Source organism: Zerene cesonia, chromosome 28 (genome assembly GCF_012273895.1).
Source record: "Zerene cesonia ecotype Mississippi chromosome 28, Zerene_cesonia_1.1, whole genome shotgun sequence".
NCBI classification, from domain to species: domain Eukaryota; kingdom Metazoa; phylum Arthropoda; class Insecta; order Lepidoptera; family Pieridae; genus Zerene; species Zerene cesonia.
Genome location: NC_052129.1, coordinates 451,197 through 478,954, shown reverse-complemented (window position 1 = coordinate 478,954; position 27,758 = coordinate 451,197). Strand labels below are relative to the sequence as shown.

General features: G+C 35.4%; 2 protein-coding genes across 6 annotated transcripts in view; both read right to left on the bottom strand.

The window, feature by feature from the left end:
* The window catches only part of LOC119837558 (talin-1-like), a 50,782-nt gene extending 40,094 nt beyond the window's left edge, over window positions 1–10,688 (bottom strand). For 4 of the 5 annotated variants that reach the window (XM_038363174.1, XM_038363178.1, XM_038363177.1 and 1 more), the window contains exons 1-13: window positions 10,622–10,688; window positions 8,511–8,650; window positions 7,172–7,321; window positions 6,566–6,669; window positions 5,737–5,869; window positions 4,874–5,065; window positions 4,488–4,569; window positions 3,947–4,115; window positions 3,477–3,649; window positions 2,964–3,119; window positions 2,658–2,743; window positions 2,146–2,231; window positions 658–751 (exon numbers count right to left, since the gene is read on the bottom strand). In XM_038363174.1, coding sequence (XP_038219102.1) covers window positions 658–751; window positions 2,146–2,231; window positions 2,658–2,743; window positions 2,964–3,119; window positions 3,477–3,649; window positions 3,947–4,115; window positions 4,488–4,569; window positions 4,874–5,065; window positions 5,737–5,869; window positions 6,566–6,669; window positions 7,172–7,321; window positions 8,511–8,646 — 1,561 coding nt within the window. In that variant the 5' untranslated portion in view covers window positions 8,647–8,650; window positions 10,622–10,688. Of the gene's footprint in view, window positions 1–657; window positions 752–2,145; window positions 2,232–2,657; window positions 2,744–2,963; window positions 3,120–3,476; window positions 3,650–3,946; window positions 4,116–4,487; window positions 4,570–4,873; window positions 5,066–5,736; window positions 5,870–6,565; window positions 6,670–7,171; window positions 7,322–8,510; window positions 8,651–10,340; window positions 10,488–10,621 lie in introns of those variants that run through there. The other variant, XM_038363175.1, reaches the window with a different exon arrangement.
* Window positions 10,689–14,393: 3,705 nt separating this feature from the next.
* LOC119837542 (apolipophorins) overlaps window positions 14,394–27,758 on the bottom strand; it is a 34,309-nt gene continuing 20,944 nt past the window's right edge. Inside the window, exons 30-58 of the mRNA XM_038363139.1 lie at window positions 27,505–27,674; window positions 27,095–27,240; window positions 26,571–26,825; window positions 26,297–26,438; window positions 25,836–25,980; window positions 25,514–25,705; window positions 24,894–25,132; window positions 24,485–24,583; window positions 24,206–24,259; window positions 23,564–23,729; window positions 23,070–23,251; window positions 22,604–22,803; window positions 22,023–22,152; window positions 21,629–21,800; window positions 21,308–21,426; window positions 20,866–21,138; window positions 20,489–20,654; window positions 19,962–20,167; window positions 19,548–19,679; window positions 19,111–19,215; window positions 18,579–18,763; window positions 17,876–18,107; window positions 17,356–17,503; window positions 16,822–16,962; window positions 16,470–16,585; window positions 16,053–16,167; window positions 15,573–15,688; window positions 15,159–15,353; window positions 14,394–14,620 (exon numbers count right to left, since the gene is read on the bottom strand). Coding sequence (XP_038219067.1) covers window positions 14,603–14,620; window positions 15,159–15,353; window positions 15,573–15,688; window positions 16,053–16,167; window positions 16,470–16,585; window positions 16,822–16,962; window positions 17,356–17,503; window positions 17,876–18,107; window positions 18,579–18,763; window positions 19,111–19,215; window positions 19,548–19,679; window positions 19,962–20,167; window positions 20,489–20,654; window positions 20,866–21,138; window positions 21,308–21,426; window positions 21,629–21,800; window positions 22,023–22,152; window positions 22,604–22,803; window positions 23,070–23,251; window positions 23,564–23,729; window positions 24,206–24,259; window positions 24,485–24,583; window positions 24,894–25,132; window positions 25,514–25,705; window positions 25,836–25,980; window positions 26,297–26,438; window positions 26,571–26,825; window positions 27,095–27,240; window positions 27,505–27,674 — 4,559 coding nt within the window. The 3' untranslated portion in view covers window positions 14,394–14,602. The remainder of the gene's footprint in view (window positions 14,621–15,158; window positions 15,354–15,572; window positions 15,689–16,052; window positions 16,168–16,469; window positions 16,586–16,821; window positions 16,963–17,355; window positions 17,504–17,875; window positions 18,108–18,578; window positions 18,764–19,110; window positions 19,216–19,547; window positions 19,680–19,961; window positions 20,168–20,488; window positions 20,655–20,865; window positions 21,139–21,307; window positions 21,427–21,628; window positions 21,801–22,022; window positions 22,153–22,603; window positions 22,804–23,069; window positions 23,252–23,563; window positions 23,730–24,205; window positions 24,260–24,484; window positions 24,584–24,893; window positions 25,133–25,513; window positions 25,706–25,835; window positions 25,981–26,296; window positions 26,439–26,570; window positions 26,826–27,094; window positions 27,241–27,504; window positions 27,675–27,758) is intronic.

The window sequence follows — 27,758 nt, the reverse complement described above, 5'->3', positions numbered from 1 at the left end:
TTATTTGCAGTTAACAATTTTCTTTTTTCTTTATTACAATATTTATGGCAAGACTAGGTATAAAATTCTCGTGTCACACATGTTAGTTACTTTAATCCTCCTAAACGGGTGGACAGATCAAATAAATTTAATTATAACCCTAAATAATAAGAATAAGGCAGAACAGCGTTTGCCGGGTCAGCGGGTTTCATATAAAAAAAAATAACAGAATAGATATAAGACCGAATAAATAATGTATAAGGCGTGCCCGGGCACGACTTCATTAGGAGGTATTTCTGCGTATAATATTATATTTTCTGAGTATTATATTTTCTTTTCATCATCATCATCAGCCCATATACGTTCCCACTGCTGGGACACAGGCCTCCTATGAGGGTTCAGGCCATAATCCACCACGCTGGCCAAGTGCGGGTAGGCAGATGTCACATGTCGTCGGACTTTTGATTCTTGGACATGCCGGTTTCTTCACGATGTTTTCCTTCACCGTTTTAAGCAGTGGTGATGTTATCCACATGTGCAGATAAATTGAAAAATCAATTTATTTCCTGCACGCTCGAACCCCGACTTATCGATTTTTGAAGTCCGAGGTTCTCACCACTGAGCCGCCACTGCTTAATTTATCTTTTCAATGTATAAATAATAAAAGAAACATTTTACCTGATAACAAAACCACAGTTTTCACGGAGAATGAATTCATGCGGTTCAATCTCTTGCCAAAGGTCTGTGGAGTCTCGGACAGGATTTCACCTTTCTGAAAGAAAGTGATAGCTTATTCTTCATGATATTTTCACAAAATATAAACAAAACGCAAGAGAAGGGAATAACGCTGACAACTGACAGTTATTTAGTTACGGTTGAAGACATTTATTACTCTAAAGATTACATTTTAATCACTCACAGATAAACACAATTATTTACATCATATTTCCTCGCTTAGCGTTATAAGTACGCCTAACAAAAGAAACAAAAAAAAATAACAACAAATTGAGGGTAGTTTCTACTTCTCATAAAGAAAAAAATAACCCAGCAACATTGTAAAGACGGATTTATAAGACTTGTGTCCTAGCTGAAAAGAATCTAAAGATGAGTTATTCATTGGATATAAATGATGAACTTTTATTTTTATTCATTTTTTTTAATCACACTAATATTATAAATGTGAAAATTTGTTGGTTTGAATGTTTGTCCGTTAATCACACTGAAACTACTGAACGGATTTTGATTGGATTTGGTTTGCAGACAGGGTATGAGCCGACTTGGGTGATAGGATACTTTTTATCTCGATGAAATGCGCCCTTGGAATACAATAGGGAGTTCAATTTTTTTTTTATTTAACAGTTATTTAAGGGAACGTCAATCAGAAAAGTCGAAATAAATGTCAGGTGAAATAATGACGTTTTGTCAGCGTCTACTTTAACTGAATGACAAACGTGATTTTAAGAATTAAATACAATTAGTAGCTACTGGAGACAAACAAACAAAATAAGTGTCTATAGCTTGTAATACCACATAAGGTAATTGATGGATTGCAAGAGCTAATACACGCACACATTTATATAATCAACGGTGTCGGCTCTATCGGTACACAGGGCTGAACGCACACATGCGAACATATAATGGCTCAGACACAATAATATGCGAATTACTAAAATTCTAATTGACTCTGTTAATAAAATCGAACCTTTAGATAAAAGCATAAACACCTAAGATGCAGGGGATTTTCGACCGATACTGTAAGTAAATGTTTGTAAACATTACTTACAAAAAAAAAATTGAGAAGTTTTTGAAAGAATAGAAAAAATTTGATCACGAGGCAGGATTCGAACCTGCGTTTCTTGCCTAACCGTAGCAACGCCTAGTCTCTCGGCCACTCGTGATCCTGCCACAGTAATCGAATTTCTTCTACTCTTTCGGTTTCATGTGCCTAAGGGGCACCTCACGCCATCTATTGAGATGATTAAGAACCATCACAACCAATACGAAACATTATTTCAATGATTACAATATTGTATAGATGGAACGCTATTTAAATTCTATTCTTTCAAAAATTTCTCATTTATAAAGCATTTCAATGCTATAAAACTAAAAAAAAAAAAAAAAAAAATTAATAAATAAATAAATAGTTTTCATGGTGGGCACACTTACAAATGCTTGCTGTGAGTTGGTAGTTCTTGTGGTGGTGACCATCTCGTGAACGGTGACGATTTTCGTGCCTCCGCTCGCGTTTCGTCCTGAAACGATAAATTTATTATAATAGAAAAAGGATTCCATAATTTAGTCCTTTTAAATAGAATGGGGAGATACCGTCTGCTTCAAATAGACTATTAACGTATATATGCACTAGCTGCGCCGCGCAGTTTCACCCGCGAAAGTCCATATCCCATAGGAATATCGGGATAAAAAGTTGCCTATATGTTATTCCAGTTGTCCAGCTATCTACGTACCAAATTTCATTGCAATCGGTTCAGTAGTTTTTGCGTGACAGAGCAACAAACACACACACATCTTTACAAACTTTCGCATTTGTAATATTAGTAGGATAGGATTAATAACGATGTAACTGTGAAACTGTTTCAGTATCCATCGCTACTTATATATTAGTTCCAGAAGGTTATTCTTTTATACCATAATTGTATGCGCAATTGAATTTACATTACCTTGTTCGACGGATATGATCCGGCTCGGACCAACAAACGACTGTTCGACGACTTTGTTGGGAACAACGTTTTGTATGATGGTTCCTCTGAAACGATAAGAAAAGTATTTAAAAGATATGTTATTGATATAGTTAAATTTAATCGGCTGAGTGGCTACTGTGGTACACTGAGTGTGGCCAGTCCGTCTCGGATTTGACCGATTTTTCTCTACAGCATTCCAAAAAACATAGATCAGAGTCGTTACAATGGGCTTTCGTCCACAGAATGATCCATATAACCAATTATTTATCCTAGATCTCCTCTTACCTGGATATTTCCACATTGTCTTCGCACATGGCTTCCCCTTGTGTGTAAGTGACATTGTATGGAGCAGCAAGTCTCTTCTTGATAATGTCGATATAACCCTGCAGAATGTCCCTGATTCTCATGGCATCGTTTGTTTTCACGGCGTATTCTTTTTCACTGAAATATTGTGTTTATGATATAATACAATTTAGAAGAAACTTGTTATTTAATTTAAAAATAGATATATGGCTATATCGTATACACTACGTTCGAGATGAAGAAAAGCCTATCTCCTGAAATCTGAACGCCTATAAATTAATAACAACAATAAAAGATTGTGGACCATTACAAACAAGCTAAGAAAAAAATCCTCTTTTTCATATTGTATACTATTACATAAACACTCAAACACTATAAAAAATTTAAAATATTTGCAGAATCAGGTAACAAAATTTCTTCTCTAAGCATTATAGAAAGCGTCTCTTGCCACTGCACCATTAGGTTGATTACAGGATAACATGTATTTATTATTACCTATAATCTCCAAAATCCAGTGTGAAGGATTCACTCCCAGCTCTATAACTCTTCACCTGAGTGAGAGGCCACACTTGGAGTATTTCCTTTGTCCCTTCGTCCAGCCGCAGAATTGACTCCGAGTTGATGCCCAATAGACGAGGCACCAGCTTCTTTTTGCCTTTTTGTTTTTCCTATAACGATTATTTTGTTGTATTTCTTAAAAACTCATGCTACCTAATTCTAGAATGGTTAAGTTTTAACTTATAAATATATTTGTTAATTGAATTTAGTCGCAGCTACATCTTTTTTAAAGAAGTAAACATAACTTTTCCTTTTTTCTAGTGTTACATCACATTTAATATTATAATGGTAACTAATAATGAGAACCAAGATGCAATTAGTTCATGTAAGTTTTTTTTTTAATGAATAAGCACGTGGTACTTTTTAAGAACGTCAGTTAAAACGATAGTAATAACGTAAAATCTTACCTTAACTAAGAAGAAAGTGACGCCATAAGTAGGCAATTCTCTAGCAGTTTTCGTGTATAGATTCTTAGCCTCCAACGGACTCAAACCGTGGTGCTTTTTGTGCTCCTTGAATATTCTCTTTTCAATTCCCCAGCTCGTGCTGTACTGGACTGGGAGGAATTCTTTTAAGCTGTGAAACAATGATTTTAAGCGATCAGCCATTATAAAAGTTACAATATTTGCTGAAGAAAGCTTTAAGAGTTAATGTCGTTTTAGTTATTATTTTAAGGGGTACATAACAGCTTTCATAATTATTAATTTTTATCATATAATTTCGAATCTATACTAATATTATAAAGCTGAAGAGTTTGTTTAACGGTTTGTTTGAACGCACCAATCTCATAAACAACTGGTCCGATTTGAAAAATTCTTTCAATGCTAGATAGCCCATTTATTCAGAAAGGCTATAAATGTTCCACGGCCGAAGCCGGGGCGGACCATTAGTAACGTAATAAAGAAAATGTAGCACATAGCAAAAACGCAGAAGAAATAGGAAACTTACTTTTCAATAAAACCGGGCTTATGTTTGTCTTCATTGAAGTCTTCGTATTGTATTTGGCATTGGATACCAGCGAACTCAACGGCTGGAAGTGGAAAATTTCAATTAAGTAGCTGCTGTAAATTAAACATTTAGTCTTATAAAAGAATGATGCTTTTTTGTATTCTATTTGTTGTAGAAATAATGGACTTAGATGCTAGACTAAACGACAGCAATGTGTTTTGGTAAGCTTGATCTAAGTTTTTATTTCCAGTCTCTTCTCTTCATTCTTCTCTTAATAATTACTTTAACTTATCCTCAGAATAAGCCTGATGTATCCTTACGCAATCCTTTAACAATAGATGGTTTCCCTCTATCCTCAGTGACTACTTTAACAATACATGGTTTACCTCTATCCTCAGTGACTACTTGACGTCCATCCAAGATGGCATCTCTGGTCTGGACATAAAGCAGGTTGAGCTGCACCGGATCCCTGGAGTCTACATTACGGTCGGAGTAGAACAACCTGCGTTTGAACAGAAGCGTTTCCTTTGGGTCTACGTGTAGTTCTCGTAATGTTTTGTGCTGGTCTAGCCACTGAACTGAAAATGATAATGAGTCACATTTGAGCATTAAATTTATTAGACGAATAAGCTTATTTTAATATGTATTCAACGTATAATTTGTATTATTAAAATTTATAAAAAAAAAAACATTTTCAATTTGTTTTTTTATTAAGTATTCGTATAGGTTCACTTATTTTCTGATGAGTGATAAGTTAATGAGATATTTAATCACATTTTGCATCCAAATTATTCAATAGTAGAATTAAAATTTTACAACTGATTTGATGTTTAAATGAGCTGCAATCTCATTATCATTAGCGATTTGCCGTGAGTCATTACTTAATACCATTAGGTGACTATAATATGTATAGAGTATGGTGACGCATAAACACGTTCGCCCATGAGCCAAATTATGTGACTGATCGAATTTCTGAGATTACCAACCGATATCATCAGTCATATCAACTCATTCACCACCAAACTCTGAATCTTATCCTACTAATGTTATAAATGCGAAAGTTTGTAAGGATTTGTGTGTTTGTTGCTCTTTCACGCAAAAACTACTGAACCAATTGCAATGAAATTTAGTACGTAGATAGCTGGATAACTGGAATAACATATAGGAAAATTTTTATCCCGCTATTCCAACGGGATAAGGACTTACGCGGGTGAAACCGCGGGGCGGAGCTAGGCCTCAATAAACATACCATTATCGTCAGTTTTTAATTTCTTCCTCAATTGTTCCAATTTTGCATCCTTCTCCCGGATTTGCGATTTCTTCTTCAGGGTCAACGTTCCTGTCATGGGCTTCATTTCATCTTCCACCTGGTCTTCACGACACTGGAATGGATTTGTTGTGATATGTTTAAGTTTATTGTATATCACTGTTTGTATAGAAGGACAGCGCATAAATATCCTTTGAATCGACTAGTAATTGATCGATTATTTAATAAGCTTTACAAGTCATTAAAGCTAAAAATGAATATCATTAAACAGTTCTAATTATATAAAGGTAAAAACTAAAACGAGGCTATTAATTTGTCATTGTTTAAAAAAAATCAACGTACCTTTCAATAAATATTTTAAAATTTACAATCTCATGAGAAATTTTGAAAGAATAGAAAAAAAAATGATCACGAGGCGGGATTCGAACGCGTTTAGTCGAATTTTTAATTTTAAAGCATTTCAATGCTGTAAAACCAAAAATTAAATTCACAATCTCAGTTATGATGAAATTATCTATAAATGTATTAAAATTTGGGTCTTTTAGCTTACATTAAAGTGTTGCGTGCTCACATGTCTTCTTATTTTCATATATTTAATAAATACACAACTAGCTTTCAGCCCGCGGTTTCGCCCAATTCGCTCTGTCAATCTCCGTACCAAATTTCATCCAAATCCATTCAATAGTTTAAACGTAAAAAGGGAATAGATAGATTTTCTACGATTAGATTAGATTCTCTATGATCCAATCCTGTTTTTAGACTCATTCAATATGTAACATGAGTTATTATCCAAGTATAGCTGTAAACTTACCAAGCCGTATTCATCGTGATTAGTGATACCTATTTTCTCACAAATAAGCACCATCAGGTCACCAATATTCTTCGATTCGTCGACTTGCATCGTTTTTACGGAACCTGTAAATGCATTAAAGAGGATGACGGATAAAGTGGTAATTACTAAGTACTACATGTATATACATATGCCATGATTTTATATGAAGAATATAAATAATTAATTAGTACAATGAGTATATAAATAAGCCACGACTTATCAAGAAATGAATCATTTTTCTTCTTTGCGAGTTTAATGTACTGTGAATTAGTTCGAATGCTCATCTCAATAGAGATTGTATGTACTTTCAACTCTAATGAGTCAATTAGCCTATAAAGGATAAATATTGTTATTGTTTTATAATATTCTGGGTATTTTTTTTATATTTTATTGTTATGGTATAGTATACTAGCCTCGTTCCTGCGTAGTTACTCTTAAGCTTCCTTCCTCAAAAAACATATAATAAAATCGTTTCATTACGACGTAAAGGAAAGACAAACAAACACAGTTTCACATTTTTCAAGCAAGGGTTATAACTTATAAGAGTCTCAATTATAAATTAGGATCAAAATAGTATCTACTCACCGTCTAGCATCCGAACTCTGAGGTTCCTGACCTTCTCCAGATAGTACAAGGAGTCCCCCTCCCTCAGCATATAGTACTCCAGGGTTCTGTGGTCCTCCAACCATACTCCAGAGCACTCGTTGTCAGCAGAGGTGAGGAAAAAACCGTATTCTGAAAGATTGCGTTTTTTGATATTTGAAATGATGATTTTATTTGACTGTAGGTCACATTGTGATTACTATTATCATATTTTATTAATATTGTAATAATTGTTTTCAAATCCCTCTATTATATTTTCAACCGACTTCTAAAAAGAAAGAGGTTATCAATTCGACTGTTTTTTTTGTGTGTGTTACCTTATACGTAAAAAAATATATTGCTGATTTTAAATAGATTAATGGCTATAAGATTTATTAGACCATTACTCTATAGTCCCGTCTAGATTATAAATCTAGATATATGACAGGTTGTGTGAGTGTTTACTTTTTCAACGCATTAAGACCCTACCACCTACTACTATAATGTTACTTTATATCTTATTTTATAATGGCGACTTTACATGCAGACAGATCAAATCAAATAAGTAATCAATTATTTGAACAAACATAAAATAATAGTTTTGAAATGTCATTACACTATTTTTATAAAACTAGCAAATTTTTAACCAAGAAAATTACTGGAAAGGCATGCTTTAAGAGTATTTAATTATATTATTAATCATTATGACTGGGACTCATGCATGTTTAATTTTCCTGTAGAATAATTTAGGAATGACGAGTTGTTTATAGCGTAATATCCACAAATAAACACAATTCTATTAAAACTTAAATTGTTAGCAGGATATTGTCTACGTATGTTCGAGATAATCTTGGGAACTGGTATTCCGATTTAGGAAATAATGTATACTATATTTACAGGCTTTTATTTGTTATAGCTTTGTATACGTTTTTAAGAGCTTGTTTGTAGAAAAATGGTTTTATTTTTGGTCTACATGGGCAGAGGTTTCTCTTAATAAACCTATGTTACAGAGCGCCATCAACATTTCGCATTGATAATTATTTCATTATTTCATTTAATATTCTCTGTTTTTACCGAAGTTCCCAAAACGAAGTAGGTTTACAATTCGACTTTTCAACCGATTGACGTGATTCAATTATTTTTAAAAGGTAGAAAATTACTTGACTATCGTTCATTTTAGACATTAGAGTGGACTTCTCGGGATGTCGGTGACCCTTTTTGTAGGAAATAATTATTGGCATTACAAAAATTTGTCGCGGGATTCTGAAGCTTATGAAGTTATGAAATAGAGTTCAATTTCGTCTACCAGCCAATCCAGGTATTGTAAAACTTTATTCTTCACCTTTATCCTGATCCAATGTCAGAATCTTCTCTTTCACGATGTGGTCCGCCTGCTGCACGGTGGTCGTTGTATCGAACATGAGAGTCCGTGTGATGGCTCCCTCGTCCACAATTATCTTCAGTGACAGCGGTGCCATATTGCTGAGGAATTGATAATGTATTTTTAACAGAGTTATGTGGACAAGGACTGGGTGAGATTAAAAGATCTTAAAACTTTCAGATACTCAGGCAAATAGGGGGAAATTGTATAGTCACTAATATTTAATGGGTTTCTTTCCACTACAGCATTGCTTATAAACAAATATATTTTCCCTCATTCATCCCCTTTTATTTTGTGTTTTCGACAAAGTTAATACCTTTGCGAACTTTCGCGCATATAATACTAGCTGCGTCCCGCGGTTTCACCCGTCTGTATCCCTAAGGAATATCGGGATAAAAAGTTGTCTATGTGTTACTCCAGTTGTCCAGCTATCCACGTACCAATTTTCATTACAATTGGTTCAGTAGTTTTCATGTGAAAGAGTAATAAACATACTGCGTTATAAACTTTCGCATTATGATATTCGTAGGATTAGTAGGTTATAGGTAGAATTCCATTACATCAAATATTAGTTTCCGCACTCATCCCCACCTACAATACTTGCTAATATGCCATTCATATAGCATTTAGCACTTGCTTTATGAGAATGTTGCAAGTGTGATCTTGACCTAATTTGACTACCTTTAAAACAAACATAGTCCCAGATATCATTTAAATCTTATCATTTTAATTTTCTCATAGTACAACCATTTAGGTATTTTTATTGAGAATTTCATCAAAATCGGTGCTGCAAAACAGTTACAAATGCACAAACATAAATTCGAATTAATAAAATTAGTGTGGCTAATGATTTAATCACTGCACCAAAAAGGCTTCCTAGGCTTCTTATATAATTATATCTGAAGACAGATTAGTATATAACAAATTTCTACTAGTTTTTCGCTCGCGGTTTTTTCCATCGTAGTCAAACAAATTTTTGTGGAAATAAAACGTTTAAAAGCTCTAAAAACCTATATTACCCTCTAGCCACCTAACTACCTCCAGACAAAAAATATCAAAAAAATCGTTACGTTGCGTCGTGAAAGAGGCAAACAAATAAATTATAAATAGCCAGACACATTTTTGAATTAAAGTAATTAGCTATAATAAAACCTTATCTATTGTTAAACTAACGAAATCTTATAATACAGAGACAATGTTATAGATAATTTCCTCAAATAATTTCCTCAAATTATTATCGAATAACTAGCTGCGCCCGCGGTTGCACCCGCGCAAATCCCGTAGGAATATCGGGATAAAAAGTTGCCTATGTGTTATTCCAGTTGTCCAGCTGTCTACGTACAAAATTTCATTGCAATCGATTCAGTAGTTTTTATGTGAAAGAGAAACAAACACACACCCATCCTTACAAACTTTCGCATTTATAATATCAGCAGGAAGGATTTAGTAGGATTTGTTTCATAATTATTTTTCCTCTTGATTCATTTTATAAATATTAAGTGTAATATTTTGTAAATCATATAAATATAATAACATCTTTACTTACAATAATATAAGGCGTAAGTGTGTTTGTTTGACCACACTAATCTAAGGAACTACTGGACCAATTTCAAAAGTACTTTCACCATTTGGATATGTAGATACCTGATCTCTGAGTATTATAGGCTATATTATATACAAAAACGCTCCAGCAAAATAAATAAATAATTTTTATACAACGTTATTTATTGTAACTATTATAGAAACTAACTAACTGCTAAGATCTTTTTATTAATTCTCAAACAAACTTACAACTACATACAGAATCTGCGTCAACCCACTGAATTTAATAAATAAATAATTCAATAACAATAAAAAACTAATAGTCATAACACTTCGGGCCTTAAATACATTTTTAACCGATATAAAACACGATTTAAACACAAAAACATCGAATGTTTGATAACAAATTCCACGCACTGCAGGTATTCCGAATCTGGACAAACAACTGGTCCTTGTATAACGAGTTTACACATTAAATCAAGTTTTAAATCCGTCAAATATATATAAATATAAATAAAAATTCCACAAACCTGTCCGTGCGTCCACACTATATCACTAATTATAACGTTATGCGCCTTTGTCCTGTTTGTTCATTGACTCATCGTGATAAATTTATATTATCGTAATGTTTGCCTTATAGTGAACTGACTTTTAAAATATCAGGACGGATTTACTGTCCAGTGGGATGTCCTTTATGGTGCAGGAGGTTAACCGAGTGCTAAAGGGAGGGTAATGTTTTTTGGGATGTCAGAAATTTTTGTGATTTTTGATTTTGAGGGTAAGAAAATATTTTTGAATTCAACTGTATTTATTGTTATTATTTCTTGCCATAATCTATTCTATATACCTCCCACAGTTAATATGAAACTATGTTAGGTTATACTTCGAGTTTTAATTTATTTTTAAATATTTTAATGTTTAATTAAAAGTAAGTACAAGGAAATTGTGACCTAAGTTAGAATGCAACACAAGTAACAAGGAACAAGCACGTTTAAGCTACCTTCATTCACTTGGCACTGCTTATTTAATTATAAATAAAATAGTATAAATGTAGATAATACATATAGTGTTTGGCTCATCTTTATTTCAATGAAAGTTTCTTGGAATCTGTGCAGCCGGTTTAAAGGTATGTGTATACAAATGTATATTTCTCTTGGTTCGTTTCATTTGAAGTATTCACGTGAGAAAAGGCGTACAGGTATAGAAACAGTATAGGAAGAAGATATTTTAGGAAGTGGCCAAAGAAATAGAATGAATCATTTATTGTTAGTAAGAATTCCGATGTGTTGTTTTTATACGTCTCATTGGTGTGACGTCACTGACTCACGTTGAGTATCGCGCATTCGATACAGCGTTTGCACATATAATGCTTATTAAATTTAAAGTGTCATATACGGAGGGCGTAAGTGCAATATTGTTCGTTGACCTTAGCTGGTTTGGTGTCTGAGTACGAAAAATGGAGTCGTTTTTTACATTTTTTATACCTTTTGTGGCGTTTAGTCATGGCGATATAGTGGGTACTTTGTCCCTTAGAGGGCATGCAACTGGTGTGTTAGATTTAATGCATTTTTCTAATGTTTGTATTTTAATAATATATAAGTAAGTATCTAATTAATATTAATAAATATTCAGGAATGATTATTGAGATCTCATTGCATCTATCTGTTTGTTTATTCTTGCTACAAATCTATTCAATATCTATTTTTCCTGATATTATATGGAGTAAGTGAAGAAATAAAAAGTCCAAATATATTTATTCTTTACTAGCTGTAGCCCGCGGGTTCACTCCTATGTTTATATTATTCTTTAATATACAGAATATATCGACACTAAGAATTTCTTAACGACATTTAGTCAAGGAGCCAATCATTAAATGATGCTAATAAATCACAGCTATCACTCGGACTATAAAGTTGATTCATTCTTCGTGACGATAGAACGACTTTCTTATCTCTATAATGACAATATTCTTAAATAAACCTCTTCAAATGATTTATCACTATCTACATAAAATATTATCCTGCAAGGAATATAAATGTGTTTTAATGCTTCCTGTTTCATTAATTAATTGTTTTATAACACAGTTATATAAATTATGACAACAACCTAGGGGCCACCCGTAAATTACGTCACAGGAAATTTGGTCTTTTATGACCCCTACTCGTCACAGCCTGTCACATTTTAAGAAGACCCTCCCCTGATGTGACGTCACAGATTGTAAATTTTAAGAAGGTAGTTTAAAAAATCTAAGCGAAAAAAGCGTTTCAGGTTGTTAGATCAAGTTCGTTAATTTTAAATGTCGAATCAAAAAACATATTATTAACCGTATCATGTGACGTCACAAAGGTTTGACCCCTTGTCACACTATGTCACATTTCGGTGATACCCTACCCCCCCTTAATGCGTGGCGTAATTTATGGATGACCCCCTAATTTCAATATTAGCTGACCTTGCAAATACTGTTCTGCCTTTCTCTTATCATTAAGGAGTATGAAAAAATAGATGTTTGCCGATTCTCAGACGTACTCCTCCATACACACAAAACTTCATGAAAATCGGTCCAGCCGTTTAGGTGGTGTATGGTAACTTACAATGTGTGTGTATGTCTATATTTAGTATAACATAATAATATAGGCTGGTGATATTTCAATTAAACTTATTAATATTAATTCTTAACACAAATTTATTTAAAATATAAGCTGATGCTGCTCACTTCGTCCGCGTGAACTTTGCACAGTAACAGGTGGAGTGTTTCAATTACATTAGGTAGTATTGTGGTAACTTTAATGATCAAAGGCCGGCAACACATTCGCGATGCCCCTAACATTGCAAGTGCATATGAGCGGGCGTCACTTTCCATCAGGTGACCCGCCTGCTCGTTTGCCTGCTAGGCGATAAAAATATGCTAACATAACATGTTCCAAATCTCGATTATTATATGTGGACAGAAAATGCCCATCAGACTGAACAATGTTTGCTATGACCTCAGTCCTAAACATGTTATAGTGTAGTTGGACTGTTGTAGTTTTATGCTATGCTATACATTCCAGATGCTACAAATTAATACTCTCTGCAGAAAATGCTCATCACGCGTAAGAATTCTTGTGCTAGCACTTTTTATTTCCCTTAAAGTTTAGGGGATCTTGCGTCTCCCATCCGGAGTCGCGTTTGTAAACGGGTTGCCGACTTTAAAATAGGATAAAGAAAGGATAGATGATGGAAATAGAGATGAGAACTGGCAAGGGTAAGGAAAAGGATACGATCCTCCAGCTCTCCTGCTCTCCGAACGAAACTGCCCCTGCTAATGTTTATAGTCGGTGCCTGTTGTTAACCATCAGGCGATTAATTAATCCTTTACCAACAAACTCATAAATAAACAAACCATTTCAGAAAATGGTTAATTCTAAGTCATTGTATACCATAGATCGATGCGCATATGTTAATCCGTTTCGGTTCAGTGACGCATTATGATTTCATTTCAATATGACGTCGATAGCGTCACTCAGAACATAAACAAACGACTGTTACAACAACTGCAGCATTATATTGATTTAGCATTTTAAAGTACATTACTAGCGGTTCGCCCCGGCTTCGCCCGTGGTACTTATAGCCTATAGCCTTTCTCAATAAATGGGCTATCTAACATTGAAATAATTTTTCAAATCGGACCAGTAGTTCTTGAGATTAGTGCGTTCAAACAAAGAAAGAAACAAACTCTACAACTTTATAATGTTAGTATAGATTCCATCAGATATAAATATCAGATATAGATATAAATATCTATCTATAATTTATAGAAATGTAATCAGAGGGAAATAAAATAAATGACCGAATTTGAGTTTAACTTGGAATTTGAGTTTTACAGTTCCGGTTTATGTCATGAATCAATGATTTTCTCATTTCTCGCAAATGACTCAACACTCGTGTGATAGTGTAAACACTCTTCAAAGACGATAGTCACCATAACATTAAATATATGTATATATTTGATGTTACATAAGAACTAACTGATTCATAATCTATCTATAGGTTAATGTATTAACTTATTATATATTATATATTACATTATATGAATGCGCTAATCTCTAACTACTGGGCCGAATTGGATGTATTTTGGTAAAGGACGTAGGATAGCTATCAAATGAAGTCCTGCGGGAACGGAAACTATGTGGGGAAAAACCTGGCAATGCCTATCTTTTCATTTTGAGATAGGTAGTCTCTCAGAAGGATTTCATATAAGGTGTTTCAAATGAACACCCTAATTTACCTTCATCGTAATTAAAAAAAAATAAAACAACAAAATAAATAATATTTTTTTTATTTTAATACGAATGATTATTAACACTTATGAAAACTTTGCTTTGGTATAAATAGTGTAACGGACCTCAACGCTATATAACTGAATGATAATCGACTCTTAATGATATTTTATTTCGTTTGTCTGTCACATCGAAGCCCGATACTTGTAGAACTAGACGTATTTTCTTTAATGGCGGATCATATGTTTACGTTCACTTTTTCTTGCGGGCCTGAAACAAAAAACGCATGTTTATTGTTTATTTATTTAATAAAAAATTAATGTAGTGCAATCTTTAATATACACGTTCGAATATAAATCTGTCTGTCGGTCAGTGCCTTTTTTATTCCTAAACCACTGAACAAATTTGTGTGAAATTTAGTATAAAGATATTTTGTGATATAGGTTAGCTTTTATCTTACAAATTTTATTCAGGAACGGGAATTGTGGAGGAAAAAATCCCAGGTTGTCATCTTTCCCTTGACTATGTGAGCTAAGCCATAAATGGAAAGCAGTACAGTTATATTTTCATAGCATAAAAATGATTTAGAAGTGTTTTGAATAGTGTGTGAATTAATCGACACTGTAATGAACAAAATGTCGACTAAGAAGCAAAGCTAATAGATATGCTTTTGGTATCAACTTAATAACCTAAAAATATATTTTCTGTATACATACAGTCATTGCTACATAAAATTTCTATTGGGTGATAGTCACCCCTAAATGGTCGACCGTCTGAAATCTCGACAATAAATTCAAATGTAACTAACCACTTCCTTCTTCTCCGTAGACACGCACACGGAGCGCACCCTGAAGGGGTCCACGTAGGTGCAGGTGCAGGTCTGCACCGAGCTGTACTGCAGCATGCGGTTGGTGATGGAGGCAGCCGCCGTCTGGAGGTACTGCTTGCGCTGCGCTGGGTTCAGCTCGCGGAAGCTCGTCGTGGAGAAGACGAAACCATCGGTCTGTGAACGGTCCACGATTTTAGCAAAAAGATTGAAGTACGACAGTTTCAAGAAAAAAGGTGAATAAAACATTAAAACAATAAAACATAAAATGACAGGGACTTAAGAAAAATAATTTTTATCTATTAAAATATTAAATTTTTCCTCTAAATGAGGATTGTATCAAAAAGACTGCAAAAAATGTAGAAGAGACTTGACAAGAAATATAGATATACTTACATCCTGAGCCATGTTGATGCAGCCGTCATTGACCCCGATGTCCATCTTAGCTCTCAGAGCTTCCGTGTCCTTCTGCTTTTTGTCTCCCAACACCAACACGGCATTTTCGGAGAATCCTGTTACAGATGTGATTGATGAGCATGTTATGTTAATCATCTCAATAGATAAAACGCAAAGGTGACCGACTGAATGATCTATCAACGTATAACCCAAACTACTGGACTTATTGGGCTGAAATTTTGCATACAGATAGCCACTATGTAGGCATCCGCTACTAAAGAATTTTGATAAATTCTGTCCTTAAGTGGATATAATTGGGGACGAAAGATTGTACCCTAAAAATGTATTTAGACTGCATAGAAAGTTTATTTGTTGTGGGCAACAGCTACCATAATTATAATGTTAAAGATAGGGTTTTAATTACTCTAGTAAGAAGTATTAACAAGGGTTTCTGAATGAATGTAATGTATGATAACTTACCAACGACAGGTTTGCCACCGATCGGCGCTAACTTGGCTGTCTCGGTTATGACAGACACACTGTATGCGTTGTTGTCCATCCAGATGTCGTAAGACAGTGTACGTAGGCCTTCAACCTGAAACCGATCATGGTTTTGATTATTTTGAATATGAGAAACATTTATTACGATCAATAAAGAGTTATTTCAAAACTTATTTAAATTTAAAGAATTACCTAATCTTGTAGGTATAATAAACTGGTGAAGAGAAATGTTATTGCTTTTTTTTTAAACAAAAATCTATACCGCTTTCAAATTGTGAGATCTAGACAAAATTGAAATGGAAAGCATCAGCTTTCAAATAAAAAAACTTATCAAAATCGGTACACTCGGGCGCTTTTTTTTTTGAAGTTTGTACATTTTGATGTTTGTTAACTTACCAAGAAGAACTGAGGTTCACAAGTGGTACCAACGGAGCTGATGAGATGCTTCACAGCGCCAGGTCGCAGCGGCAGCTCCGTGATGGAAGCGTATCCGGCCATGATGTTTGTGGCGCCTGCAAACGGTATTGTAATACATTATGGGAAAGAAAGAGTAGAAAGGGACTGTAGAGAGATGATCCTGTTTTACTTAAGGAAAAATGCTTCCAAGGTTTTAACGCCTTTTTCATGCGCTTTCAAATGACAGGATCGTTGAAGTCAGTTTAATTTTGTAAAGTACTACTCGTTTCAATTGTGTACCTCAATTGTGTACCTGCTTCCAAGATAATTATAATAAATGACCAGAACTCACCAACATTGATCTTGATGTATTCAATGATGTCCATAACGATGTCTTCGACCCTGTCGATGCTGGGGACACCGGTCCTGACGCGCTCGAACACGTTGTAGCGACTCTCGTCATCAAACACCACCTTGGCGTTCTTCAGTTTCACTGGAGACAGATTGAGGATCATTATTTGCTATAAGAGTGACCACAGGAACTAATATGACGCACGCACACACAGAGGCAACGAATCAGCGGTCTCGGCCAGCTCTGTCGGTACACAGGGCCGCACGCACACGCACACATTACATGCTTAAGTGTTGTGATGATCAGATATAAGAAAAGGCGACTAATAATCTAGTGTTGTACGAAACACATAAATTTTTATTTAATTACTATGTTAAATATATCATGGCTGATTCGATTGTTCAAATATCAGACAGACAGGCAGACAGCGAAGTCTCGTAATAGGATCTCATTATACTCTTTGGGCACGGAAGGCACATTTGGAAATGTAATATTAATATTCTCAAAGAGACGTTGCATTTGTATAATACTCACAATCAGTATCGTACAGGATCGGGTAGGGGTACTTGGAGGTAAGACCGACGAGGTACACCTTGATGTCGGAGATGCGCTTGCTCTTGAGTGCGTCAATCACTTGTGACACTAGAGGCACTATCAGCTCCTTGTAGTTTTGTTCGTTGGCCTGGAAGTAATGGTTGGTTTCAGTTTTACGCTACTTATTATTTATAATGATGGTTGTGGCATAATTGTGAACATTATTCTTGGACATCATGTCAGTAATTGTTATTTTAACGTTTATTTATGATCATTTGAAAGTGTACAGCAAATTTGATTTTTAAACTCAAACTTAACTCAATCACTCGCACGGCAAGCTAAAATTATAATTGACAAATAATGGACAATATTAAGAGTCGGGTCAATTTATTTTCCTTAATTAAGCAGTGCACTGGATGTGCTCTGCAAGTTTATCAGCCAGTTAAACGACAAATGCCTGAAAATTGCGTCAATATAGGTAACAAGAAAACCAGCCTTAAGAAAATGTCCTGAGCCTCACCTTGGTGACCTCGACGGACACGATGACGTCGGCCTGCTTGGCCGGCAGGCGGAACTCGTAGACCTCGCCGAGGTCGCGCGGGCGGTCGGCGTCCAGGCAGCGCACGCAGCGCGCGGGCAGCGCGGCGGGCAGCAGGCCGGTCAGCGCCAGCGCCGCGTAGCCGCGCGCCAGGTCGCACGCCTGCTGCAGCGCCGCCTCGTCGTCGCCGCTCGCCGCGTGGATGCAGGCTTGCCTGCCACAACCAATTTATCTTTTGTAATGCTTCTTAGCTGCTGGTGATTGGGTAATCTGCCACTCGAGTGCTCGCAGAAGAAGTTCAATTGAATTGGACGAGTGGAAACATCGTTTATTTAAAAACTGGTTTAGGCTTAAATTTAATTTTTAGTTTTATAGCATTGAAATGCTTTATAAATGAGAAATTTTGAACGAATAGAAAAAATTTGATCCTGCCTCGTGATCAAATTTTTTCTATTCTTTCAAAATTTCTCATGGTTTAGGCTTATTTAGAGATAGATTAGATGCGTATGGTTCACTAGATTTCGATTTCTTAATTGTTCTTTGATAGCTAATTGTACAGATAGTTTAGTTGTTTTCAAGTGTAATTTTAGGTATTCGATTTCAGTAAATCTGATCGACTCTCACAACGTAGTGGATTTTTATTTATTTTCCCATGATTTTCTACGTGTATACGTTTTATAGTCACCTGAAAGGCGCAATATCCAGGAACAAGGACAGAGGTCTGAGCGACGAGGTGCCTCCGAAGACGGCCTCGCAGGCGGGCGGGAGCGCCGCGTGCAGCTGGTGGTGCGAGTGCTCCGGCGTCTTCACCGCGGGGCAGCTGCCGGCGAGGCGGTACGCATTGCCGAACTCACTCTCTGATTGCGAGATCTGAAGATTATGGGTAATTAATGCGTGTAAATGGTGCGGTGAAATTGACAGTATTGGATCTATAACGGATCTCGGACGGAAGTAAAGTTGCTCGGCAAAAATGAAAAAAAAAAGATTTTTAGACAATAATTTTATTATTTCATTTTTTTAGACAATAATTTTGTTATATTGCTTTCTTTATGCCTATGCATAAGTTATATATAAATTAACTTGGAGTTTATGAGCCGTTATATAATTCATCATAAAATTTATGTAAAGTTATATTTTTCAAGTGCACTTTTTAATTTTTGTTATCAAACTTAATGCAACAACGCACAATAGTAGTATATCCAAAAAAGACTACTAACCTTTCCATTGGGTAGTCTGAAATCGTCGTAAGGTTCATTGTTGCCGTCTCCAAGAAGACCGCGCAGTTTGCCGAGGTAGAAACCAGAAACTTCGATGTAGCAGACCTGTAAGGTAGCATTAATATATTATTTATTTCACTTTACAACTTTTACATTTTGTAAATCCGATATCCATTTCCCCTTAGGGACAAACTATTCATTCATGCTCTTCTTTGTTGTTTTTAATGTACTTAATATTAAATACCATTACACTTAACATTAAAAATATTTAATTCTATATCTTAAGATTCTGCATCAGATTTTATAAAATTCTTTTGTTAATATTTATATTTAAAAGGTAATCTTTTTAAACATTCTAAAATTTGCAATCCTGAGTTGTGGAAGGTACTAAGAATTGTGAGAATATGAAAGATTTAAAGCGATATTGGTTTAATTACCTCAAGTTTGCTAGTACAGAAAGCCATGACGCCATAAAGTGAACCGAGACCGATGCGGCCATTGGCTTGGCGGAAGGCGAAAGATTCCTTTTCGACGATCGGGTAGCCGTGGTTGGCTCCGTTGATAGATGCCTGTGAGGAAAGAATATCATTAATATTATTAGCTATTGTACATGATAATAAATGATACATTTATATATATAAAGGTGATAGATTACTTTTACTAAACAAATTGGGGAAAAATCAATTTGGTGATTGATTAATATAAGGTCATATTTCATGCAAGTATAATATATTGTAAACACATGTTTCACATTGCAATATATCACAGTGTTGAAAATGACCACTCAGTAATAGATGGATTTAATAATTAAAAATTGAAGTTTCTAAATGAAAAAGTTTTATTTTTCATACCTGTCCATTCTCCTTCAGCTCAATAATAGCTCCGCTCCTGTCTTCCAAGATCAGCGACTTGGGGTTGCCGTGCTGCAGCTGCATCATCAGCGTGAAGTTCCTGTCGACGTGGTCGTGTGCGAGCACGTAGCGGCACGAGCCGGGGAAGGTCAGGTGACGCCCGTCGAACGTGAAGATGTGCTGCCCGTTCACGATTACAGCTCGCACTGAAGAAGATCGCGTATTAGATACAATTCATGAGTTAGGGGTAGAAAGATTCCATTATGGAAAGAACTATAATTGTGAAGGAGGTTCAGTTGGCGGAAGTTTAGTTGTAAACTGTTCATACCTCCAGGCAGAATACTTTTCGTATACTATGCAGCATTTTCTGTTAAACATAGTTAAGTAAACTATTCTTATTAAGGCAAAGGTTGAACGTTATAATCTTCAATTGAACATCATGCGTAAAACAAAAAACCGTATCAAGAAACAATATTCTAGTATCGCATTTTGCAACAGAAATGACTTCTGTTGCAAAGACAACTTACTCTTAGCTGGTACTTCATCCAATGGGTTGAGACTGCGTGGTCTGTAGGCCTTGATCAAGCTTAATGGGTTAGGGATGTCTCCCTGAATGAGTTGCGAGATAAAGCTCATTCCAGCTGAACCACCGAAGTACGGCGCTCCGAATGATTGTGGGCCAGAAAGCGATGGCTAAAATATAAAAAGAGTTCAAAATGCATGTAGCTCGTAGGATATTTAAATTTTGGAACGAAATAGATATAAGATAACGAGAAAACAATTTAGATAATTATGTTCTTTCACTACATTAAAATCTTTTTATTTGGTACAATTGGATGTAATGTCTGTACATCTATTTTAAAATTACGTCTTATTATTTTGCCATGTTGAAACACAAACTTACCATAACAAGGGCAGGGATTGAGCTAAATCCAAGTTCGTTCAGATTTTTCTTCACGAACTGCACCAAAGATGTGGCAGCTGCTACCAATTTCTCGTAAACCACCTTAAGCTCTTTCTTTTCATCCATTTTCTCTTGGCGCAGTTTCTTCTGAATGTAGTTGAATAGCACGTCGGAGAAGCTCTGCAGCTCTTCGGTCGGGAGGAATCCTCGGATGGATTGTTGACCTTCTTGTAAGATGGCTAGCACTTGTTCTGGGACGGCTAATTCTTGCCACTGTGGATTTAAAATTGATATTAAATTAAATACACTGCGATATTTCTGGTAGGGAATATGAACTTACACCTGCGTGAAGTGCGTCAATAGCTGATGATGAATTTGTTAAAATGAGGTTATAAAATAATCAGGTAGTTTATATATGTTGTAAAATAAAAATGATAAGAACCTTCTCCTTGATCATAGAGATGAGTGGCATTTCCTTGATTTGTTGCGAGATTTCTGAGAACAGTTGCGATGAGCGTTCCCGGAATTCCTTCATTTGAGAAACGATGATACGGACAACGTCTGCAATACGAAGAATACAAATAGTTTGAAATTTGTTCAGTTAAAGCTAATTTAGTCTAGTTATAAAAGACAAATTCTATCAATAAAAACTTTTCCTGTTTTACGAGTTACTTTAAGAACAATAAGTTACACGCTATAAGTGACTCTATTAGACATCAAATTCGTTCGATCGAATTAAAATTACGACTACAATATATCTTACCTCTAAACATGTTAGTGATAGTGCCAATTAATTCATCGAACTCTGGCTTGTGCTTCTCGAAGAAGTCAATAACAATGGCGGCCAAGTGAGCTGCGGCGTCAATAACACCGTCCAAGTACTGCCGAACAGCAGCTGAGATGTTGTCATACAGTTCCTTAAGTTGTGGTTCGATCTGTGAATGTTTTTCTGTATTAGAATGGTTTTTAGCCCTCACTTGATTGTTGTGTTAGGAAGTACACGACGCTTTATTTATGAAGGAGAGCTCAACTGTACTTACGTACAAAAATTTGAAAAAAATTAAAAAGAAAAAGGTTTCAGTTTTATCAATTTAAGATATCTTATCTGTTTTGTATGGTTTCTATTAAAATTCCTATTCATTAATTGTCTTCCTTACCTGTTTCTCGTACATTTCGCAGACCTTCTTGCTGATATCTGTGACAGCTTCAATGTACTTGTCAATGAGTGGTTTGGTCACCGTGACCAACTCATCGATCATCTTGGCGATGATTTGGATGATATCGTGCCTGGTGAAACAATATAGTTTATTAATTTTAATGAACAGGGAGACTACTGAGAATGTGGCTGTCATCTTTTAAATTTCTTTTATAATTTTCAAACATCAAAATGTTGCTTAAATGAGATTTCATGTAGCGGAATTTGAACCCGCGTCCTTTTGTCAACTCTCGGCCATCCGTAATCCCACCTTGGCAACCGATTTTCAAAATTGTATCGGTTTTATGTGCCATTATAATATTGTATCGATCGAATTCTGCCTCGTGATTATATTTTTTTACTCTTTAAAAATTTCCTATGATGTATACGATATATATATAAAATTTATTGATCGAATTATTTATTTTATCTTATTTATAAAAAGTGAAAATAGAACATAAATGACAAACACTTGTCCTTATTTACTAATGTGTAAATAATTTCGGGCCAAAATATAACCCCAATTCCATGATGGAAACTTACGCAGCCTCTGAGAGCTCCTTCAAGGTCTTGTCGTTGGTTATTTCCTCCATCAACTTCTGGAAGTCCTCGCGATACGCCTGTTCCAGTTCCTTAGCCTTGGGTTCCACACGTTTCAGCATTTGCTTGAAGTCATTACTGTTCTTTTCGCTTATCTCTTTCACCTTGGCTATGAGAGTATCCAAGTCCTTTTTGAATGCAGTCTGGAAAATGCGATTTATTTAGTAAGCACAAAGTTTATTACGCTGCGTTTTTCCTCTTTGATTTTCGCTATTAACCTTAATTTACTCAGCTGTCATGTCCTTTTATTTAAATGTTATATGAGGAGAAGTTATTTGTATGCGTCAGTAATGATACAGAATATCTACATGTACTAATTGATACCTGTTAATTCGTATCTGTTTATTATTTTATGAATGAAATTTAGTTTCATAGATTATTTGAAGTCCTAATTTGGTATTGTACTCACCACAAAGTGATTGTAGTTGTCCCTCGAGATGCCATAGTCGGAGTTGATCTGGTTATCCTTCATGAAGAGAGCGGCGTGCACGATGTTCTTTTTCTGTCCAGGCAGAACGATGTCGACCGAAATATCCACGCGCTCTTCTGGGTTCAAGTGACCGATGATGGATAGCTTGCGTTCTTTCTCGTCTGTAATAGCAATATTGAATTGTTTAATTTATAATTGAACTTTGAAATCAAGAAGCTGAATGTTCATTTCGATTAATCCAATCGTCTTTGAAAGTACTAGATATAACATAAAAACATATTGCTTAAGGTTACAATAAGTTAAGTCCTTGAATAACTACTTCCAAAGGGTATAATAGTATGGATTCAGTTTGTTACCCAGAATAAATCCTGCAGTACTTGCAGTCGATAATTATTCCTTTATATTTAGTCAGTAGGATAAGTGAATTAGAAAATTCTTGAAGTAGTTTTTCACATTAAATTAAGGAGACATACCGCTGTAACCAGTGCTGAATTCATAGTATTGGTAGTCTTTAACAACACCATATAGCTGCACAGGTTTGAGTTGCAGTAAGCTGAAGCGTAGGTCTGCTTGCTGCAAATTGTCCTTCATTACGGCTGATCCTTCCAGGTCAATGACCTTCACTACTGGTGTGTCGAACTGGAGAAGAAAAATATCCATTAGTAGAGAAACCTTCTTACTGTCTTATACCATCTTTCGTTTCGAAATCAAATGGTGTATATGCGACTGTGAGCGCTGTTACAAACCTCATAAGGATCACATCGCGAAATTATGTCATAAAATAGTAAGAAAATACTATTATATCTATAATAAAAAAAAACCTCTATTGTGTCTAGTTTTGATGTGTATAAGTATGTATTTGGTAAAAATCATGAATAAAAAATTTTGATTATGTTGCCTTTGCCAAAAATTTTAATCACTATCGTTTGTACAGCTGCTGCCATCCTCTTCTTTAAGGTTTTTTATTGAAAGAACATAATCATCATCAGCCCACATTTTTTTACTACACTGCATGTTCCCATTGCTTGGACACACTGCTTGGGTCTCTTATGAAATATGAGAGATGATAGATGCAATATGTTAACATTTCTTATCGTACCATACAATGCACTTACCATGATTTTGACGTGAGCAGGGCTGGCTTCCATGTTAAATTCAGCTCTACGGTCCTATAAATAATAGACATTAATCAAAATATTTTACAATGTTGTAAAGGAACGATTATTAGAAGCGAATAGTATCAAGCACAAAGCTAGCTTTAATTAAATATTTTCTTTATAATCCACTTCTTACACCAGGAGGGCCAAAATTTGCGTTATTAAAGAATCAACTGTTCTTTTTGTGTATATATCTACAGAACAATCATTTTTAATTAATTTGTAAGATAGACTTACGCTGCCAAGCACAGGGTGCGAGACGAGGGCCACACTGGATACTTTGACAGAGTTTTCAGATGGTCGCTGCATCGCTCCACGGACTCGGACGAGAGCCTCCTGCATGTAGATTGCATTGGTTAATAATGATTCATAACATTTAAAAGTAACATCCAATATAACATGTGATTACATATTTAATTTGACTTAAAGCATAAACATAGGGAAAAAAACCTTTTTAATCGATTGGGATTTTAAAAATGTGTATTAAAATATAATATGACAATATGAGAAATAAGTAATTAATTTATGACGGGAAAAATCTCAAAAGATTTGGAATCGAAATGGTTCGTAAAAGTTTTATGAAATAAATGAATAAGATTAAATTAATTAGGAAATAGGCCATGAATGTCACAATGCTATAACGTACCTTACGAATCTTGGGGTGGACGAATCCAACTTCAGCTAAAGCGTCACCTCCCTGGTCATTTACGTTCAGGTCCACCAGGAACCTGGCGCCAGTCTTGGTCTCAGGCCTATTCTTGTCGGGGAAGAGGCTCATCTCACCACGGATGGGGAATGGAAGAGATTTGTCTGTGGGGTATTGGACCAGGGTCTCTACAGCGAAGACGCGCTTGGGCAGTGTCATTGTTAGTCCGGCAGGGAATTCTGGAATATTATTAATATTGTATATTATATTTATTCAAATAGATTTATTAATGATGTAGCGAACAGTAATCAAAAAATCGAAATTCTAAAGATTTCCCCTTCTTTTGTGAGGAATATAATAAGACTTATGACCAACTTTATTACGTACTAGACCCTCGGAATCCGTTTAGTAGTTTCAGCGTGATTGACGGACAAACGTCCCAACAAACAACCTTTCACATTTATAATATTGGCGATTAGCTCTACTTTTTGTTACAAAAAATAATTATAAAACAGTTTCAACATTTATAGGTCTACATCAGTTAAATTGTTTTACGGTCCTAATATATCGAGCATTATCTGAAAAAAGATTTCATCAATATACTGGTCTACTATACTTACTGCCAAACTCGGGTCTGCTGTAAGCGTTCAAATGTATCTTGTCCGTCTCCCGGTTGACGTGCAGGTTGAGCAAGTACTGCGGGAACTTCTTGTCGGAGAACTCGTTGCTGACCTCGAGACCGAACTCCGTGGAGACGCCGAGCTTGCGGAGGTCGAACCCGACGTTGAAGAGGTGCTGGATCACGCCGGTTTCTGTTATGTGCAATGTTAATATTAGACGATATTTCTAATGCATTATAGGATTCTGTATTTCTCAGGAGTGGACAAGTGTAATAAATTTCGCTCTGTTATTCCTATCCAACGTACAAAGTTAAATACTAACTGCTCATAGAGATCTTGGAGTTCAATTCTGCGTGTGCGCACTGTTTCTTCTCTTCGCAGTACACGTACGAGGTCTTGTACTCCAAGTTGGTGATGCGAGCCTCAGCCACGTGGTTAAGTTCACCAACGGCAACGTTTATGAATGTCTGGAAAAAATATAATCGTTTAATATAATCGGAGCATCTACATGAATATTAAGATGGAACAGAAATGTTACTAGATTATTTGCTTTCCGAATCTACGCATTTTTTTTAATCTATTTTTATGACGATTTAATAACGTTTCTAAGCGAAATCTAATTGAATAAATCAATATTTACAATTATGTAAGGAAAGATCACAATCAATAACAAGTTATAATTGCGTGTGAGGACATGAATAGGTTCTTATAGTGTAAGTGTGTTAAGTGTGAAGGCAAAGAAAGATTTTTAATACTTAATTTAAAACTTTAGAGTGATATTACCTCGATACCCTGCTCGGAGCCCTCAGTTAGCAAAGTGCGAATGAACTTGAAGTTAGCTGGCTTCTGCGAGTCTTTAACCTTAAGAGTTCCAGACCCTTCGATTATTGTCTTCAGACCTTCCTCTTTCTTGATAAATGAGGTGCTAAGATCAAAATTGATTTATTAATAACACGGTTTTAAAGAAATTGTCAATGTCAGATAGTGACAATAAAAAATTTACATTTTTATAGGAGTGTTGGTAAAGCAACATTCAAAATAGTTGAAAGACATTTACCTTCCACTCAATACATTCTTGTTGTCATTGATCGCGCTGAATTCCAATCTCTTTCCATTGCCAGCGTCCTTGCTGGAAATGTCCAACTTGTAGTTCTTGAGGTTGAGTGTTTGCGAGTTTCCGCGGAATTTCACGAAGATGTCGTTCTGGAAACCGACCTCGAAGTGGGCGTCCACGTCGAATTTATTGAAGTTGACAAACTTTAATTCCACTTCACCGTGGTTTGCCTCGAAGTTCGAGCCCTTCATGTAGACTCTGAAAAATAACAGATTATTAGATTTCAACAGTGCCTAACTTCTGTAACGAAGGGTGTAATCGTATTAAAGTGCAATATTTACTTACGCGGGTGAAACCGCAGGGCGCAGTTAGTATTTAATAAGGCTCATTATAAATGTAGGTATTGTGTTTTAAAGTACACGGGTTTCAATGATTAATTAATATATTATCAAAGCTGGTTTAGGATGTCGTATTGTAAGAACGTATCGGTAGTTACACCGTGAAAGAAATAAAATGGTTATGCTTACCTCGCCACCTTATCTGAGCTAGGGCTAGTGTATTTGAAGTCAAACACTGGCTTGATCTGTGAAAATACCATCAAGCTCTCGGAGCGGTATACGCGACCGTCAGCGTCGATTGACAATACGCTGTCGTAGGTGTCAGGTGTTGGGTTCTGAGAAAGACGATATGATATTAAGCGTTTTAAATAGTTTTTTTAAGCTTAGTAGATTAAATAGGTTCAATTTCTTTTACTTTTTTGACTTCTTAAGTGACAATAGGGTAAATTTCATCAAAATTGGTGAAGTGTATCAAATTAAGATATTTGCTAAAAATATAAGGTGCAGAGTTATGCATCTAAAGTCTTTCTTCTACCAGATTGTATACATAAGTATTTAGGGAACTATTTATGTCTTTTTTTATTTATATAAAGACTTACCTTATTGTGCAAATTGAGAACCAGCTTCTTCAGTTTATCGTTTTGTGGGGCATTCGCGTTGACCTTCAGCTCATAGTCTCTGCCGGCGGATGATCCTTGGATGCTGAGAGACGCAGATTTGCCTTTGCCATATTGTGCTTTGAATTCCACATCCCCAGATTTAGAATCACCTGATAAATATTGGTAATAGAATTATTAAAGGGATAAAATTTTGTTGATGATTATATCAATTTATGCCATATATATTCAGAACC